Source organism: Arachis ipaensis, chromosome B09 (assembly GCF_000816755.2).
Source record: "Arachis ipaensis cultivar K30076 chromosome B09, Araip1.1, whole genome shotgun sequence".
Taxonomy (NCBI): Eukaryota; Viridiplantae; Streptophyta; class Magnoliopsida; order Fabales; family Fabaceae; genus Arachis; species Arachis ipaensis.
This window is the reverse complement of record NC_029793.2, coordinates 16,719,266-16,723,700: the sequence shown is the minus strand read 5'-3', so window position 1 is coordinate 16,723,700 and position 4,435 is coordinate 16,719,266. Positions and strand designations below refer to the sequence as shown.

Here is a 4,435-nt window from a genome sequence, read left to right as displayed (position 1 = left end):
AAAAAAGCAATATATAACTTTTAAAAGAAATATAAAAAAATTGACTCTAGAAAATGTGATTTCGATGGGGACCTGACATTTTTGTAACCAGCAATTTGTGAACCAAGCAGTGACCGGACAAAGATTACGGTTTTGGATTACTATTGTAAAGAAGAAAACAATGTTGGTCGATTATTAACCGAAAAAAGTTTATTACCGATTTTTCCTAAGAAGAATAGGTGTGTAAATGTATATATTACCAAAAGGCAAACTTTTTCTTTTCCAATAAAAAGTTTGTTTCGAAAAAATTGTTACTTTTTTTTATGGGAAAAAAATTGTTACTTTTTAAAAAGCCGAATATATTCTAAAGTTAATTTTAAAGAGGATTTTATTTTTTGAATGATATATGGTATAAAATATTTGCAATATTTGTAGGGGAGTGAAGCCATTAGAAGCATCTCCGCCAAGTTGCCATTGCTTAATAAGAAGCTGCAGCTAAGCCCTCAAGTATTTGCAAAGATGAGCAACCTACACTTTTTGGAACTTTTAGCTCCTTACACGTGTCCTTCTTATTTCCCACAAGATCAGATGAGTTTGTATTTTCCTGAAGGGCTTGAGTCTTTGCCTAATGAACTAAGGTTTCTTCTTTGGATGCACTACCCTATGGAAGCCTTGCCAACTCAGTTTTCGGCTGAAAATCTTCAAATACTCTCCTTGCCCGTTAACCGAGTGAAAAAACTTTGGCATCAAGAGCAGGTAACAAGCAAACATGCTAGTCTTTTATAATTTCAAATCCATGGATAGAAACATAGCCAAATAAGGTTTTATTAACATGAATGTCCTTATATTTTCATCCAAATTTACAATGAACTTTTTTGAATTTCAAATTTCTACAGTATATATTCTGTATTTAATCATTCTCACTTTATATTTATACAATGAATTATCAAGTATAAAAATTAAGAATAAATTAAACTTATATTTCTATGATTAAAAGTTTAGAATCTATCATGAATGAACGAAATTAATTTTTTAATTTTAAATAATAAATGATGCTAGATAACCAATAACTTTTTTGAATGAACAACTACCAATTAAATCAAAACACACTACACTTCTAAATTATTTACATAAATCTTAATATTAGAATAACTATACGCACACCTAGTGAAATAAACATCCAATATATTCATTATTCACATTGTTTAGTATTTTCATTATTTACCTATACTTTTTCATAATAAAAATATCAAAACATTAATTTCATTCATTAATGCAACAGTCAATATTCCAAACTTTGAGAAAACTCCAAAATAGCCCTGACAATTACCTCAAAAGACAACAAGGTCCTTGACAAAAAAAAAAAACTTCAATCCGGTCCCTGACAATTACCTCGAAAGGACAACGAGGTTCCTGTGAAAAAAAATCAATGTTGATTTTTTTGGCACAGGGGCTAATCAGTCCCAAAAAAAAATATCAGGGATCGGATTAGATATTTTTTTTTTGGAGGCCTGGTTGTCCTTTCGAGATAATTGTCAGGATCAGATGTGGTATTCACTCTTTAAATTTACATATATATACTAGTTTCTCTATGCATAAAATCTTGTATTTTATGATTCTATCATCACGACAAAGAAAAAGAATAAAACAAAAGTAAAACTCAAATCAATTTAAAAAAAAAAATTAGTTGAATATTTTAGTTTTCAAAAAAAATTTAACTATTAAATTAACTCTCTACTTTTTTTTGTTAAATAAATTAGTCTTCATCATTATTTGATAAAGAATTAAAGACATAAAAGTCTCTAAAAGTTTTTTAAAGTTTCAAATCAGTTCTTATATGTAGACGAGTAATTTAATATGAAGAATGATTTATCTACAAAATAAATTTAAAGATTAACTTTGTAATTAAATTTGTTGGAGTCTAAAATATTTGACAAAATAATTTTAAGAATTAATTTGGAATATTACATAAAACATAAAAGGTAAATTCGGTTTTATTCACTAAAATTTAGAGTAAATCTTAATTTCATATCGGATGTTTAAAATATTATATTTTTTTTCTAACTAAAATAAAAAAAAATTTCTAAAAAATACCATTTTTCTATTATTGTTGTTTACTACTTAATCACTTATTCTTTTATCAAGTTTATTCTTAGATCACTATTGATACTCCTTTGACTATTATAATTATAATAATTGTGATAGTTAAAAAAAATTAATTTTGACAAAAAACCACTAACATATTAGCAATATATTAGAATAAAAAAAAATAGCAATACATTATACAGTCAGGACAGTGGATATTCATGAAATATCTCATCCATTGTTAAATATTTCAATAATGTTTGAAAAAAAAGTTTAAAATAATCTAAATTTATTTTAAGAAAAGTATAGATAGACAATAAAAATATTAAATAATGTGAACAATGGATATATCAAATGTTCAATTTACTATATGTGTGGATAGTTATCCTAATATTAAGATTTATGTGGGTAATTTGGAGGTGTATACTTTATTGGGTCAATTTTAGATTCTATTGTTTAATAAAAGTTATTGTCTACCTAGCAAAGGATAATGACTTTTGTGAATAATCTACTTAAATTATCTACTTAAATCTTAATATTAAGATAACTATCTACACATATAATGAATTCAACATCCGATATACTCATTATACATATTGTTTAGTATACTTTTCCATATTTTAACTGTAGTTTAAATTAGAGATTTAGTTGAAAACTTTTTCACAATGAAGGAACTCGATTAGAAATTTTTTAAATACGAGTAACTAAAAAATAGAGTGAAACTATGTATGTAATGATTACTGATGAAATCTTCATTTGTTAAGTGTTACAGAATCTTCGAAGTTTAAAGAGAGTTAGCCTTCTATGTTCCAATCAATTAACAGAGTCACCAGACTTTTCAAATGCAACAAATCTTGAAGTGCTTAATCTCGGTTGGAGTTCAAAGTTGATTCACGTACATCCATCTGTTTTCTCTTTAGAGAAGCTCACGACTTTGTACCTTGCAAACTGCGTTTCCCTTACAAGCCTTATAAGTGATACTCATTTAAGGTCCCTTCGCTCTCTCTATCTCGATGGCTGCACAGCACTGAAGGAATTTTCTGTTATTTCAATGAATATGGTAAAGCTGTATTTAGATCACACAGGGATCAAACAACTGCCTGCATCTATTGGAATTCAAAGCAAACTTGAAGTGCTAAGTGTAGCAAACAGTACTATTGAGTACTTGCCTGAAAGCATTAAGCACCTCTTGAGGCTGAGAAGCTTAAATTTAAGGGATTGCAGGGAGCTTCAAACTCTACCGGAGCTTCCCCCTAACATCGAAGACCTAAATGTTGAAGGTTGCATATCACTGAAGACCGTGTTGTTCCCTGTGACTGTAGCTGAACAAATGAAGGAAGAAAGGAAAAAGGTCGCATTATGGAATTGTGTGGCATTGGATCAACACTCTCTTGAGGCTATTGGCTTGAATGCACAAATCAACATCTTGAAATTTGCACATCAACATTTGTCCAGACTTGAAAGTGACAGTTACCAAGATTATGATGCTGATGGAGCCACCTATGTGTATCCGGGAAGCAGAATTCCGAAGTGGTTGTTGCACAGAACAATTGGCGATCACATAACCATTGATGTCCCATTTGGTCTGCCTTCCAATCAGTTAGGCTTCATTTTTGCTTTCATTGTTCCGAAAGTTGCATCTGAAGGTTTGTTTTTAAACTTTAGCCTCAGTGTGGGTGATGATGAGGATGAAGGGAACAGTATCAAGTTGCGCTTGCCTAGGCCAGGTCAAGAAATTGCATCGGACCACGTGTATCTGATGTATGACGTGGCATGCTCTAACTACCTAAGTAGTAAAGCCAAATCTCAGGCACAGTTTAAAATTAAGGTTAGTGTGGCATCAGAGTACACGCCGTTGCTATTGAAAGGATTGGGGGTCAGCCTTGTCATTGTGGCAGAATATCAGAGTTTCGTTCAACAAATGAAATGGCTTGACACAACTTCAATAACAAGAGAAACGGATTCATATAATTGTGAACTTCGATATCAGAATTGTTCTCTTGAATTTGGGAAATTCTATGGTACCCAGTGCTTATTTCAACAACATGTGCACGCGCTTGGAGCAGGCCAAGGAGGGGTGTATTAGTTAAGTGTTTGAAATAGAGTGAAGTTGGATCAGTGTATTATAAATTTAAATTTTGTAGCAAATAGAAAAGGTAATTTGGATGAAGGAATAATTTAGATGAATAGTTGAAAAAAATTAATAGAATTTATTATTGATAGGTTAAAAAAAGAGTATAAAAATATTTTAATAACTTAATATGTTTTTCACTTATTTAATTACAATGAATTTTATGATAGTCTATCTATAAGCATTATACATCACATGTAACTTAAAATTTTTAGATAATTCTTTCGATATACTTTTTAG

At 29.9% G+C, this 4,435-nt stretch overlaps 1 protein-coding gene across 1 annotated transcript in view; it reads left to right on the top strand.

Moving 5' to 3' along the window:
• The window catches only part of LOC107619288 (putative disease resistance protein At4g11170), a 12,070-nt gene extending 7,771 nt beyond the window's left edge, over positions 1-4,299 (top strand). The window contains exons 4-5 of the mRNA XM_016321544.2: positions 415-735; positions 2,837-4,299. Coding sequence (XP_016177030.1) covers positions 415-735; positions 2,837-4,150 — 1,635 coding nt within the window. The 3' untranslated portion in view covers positions 4,151-4,299. The remainder of the gene's footprint in view (positions 1-414; positions 736-2,836) is intronic.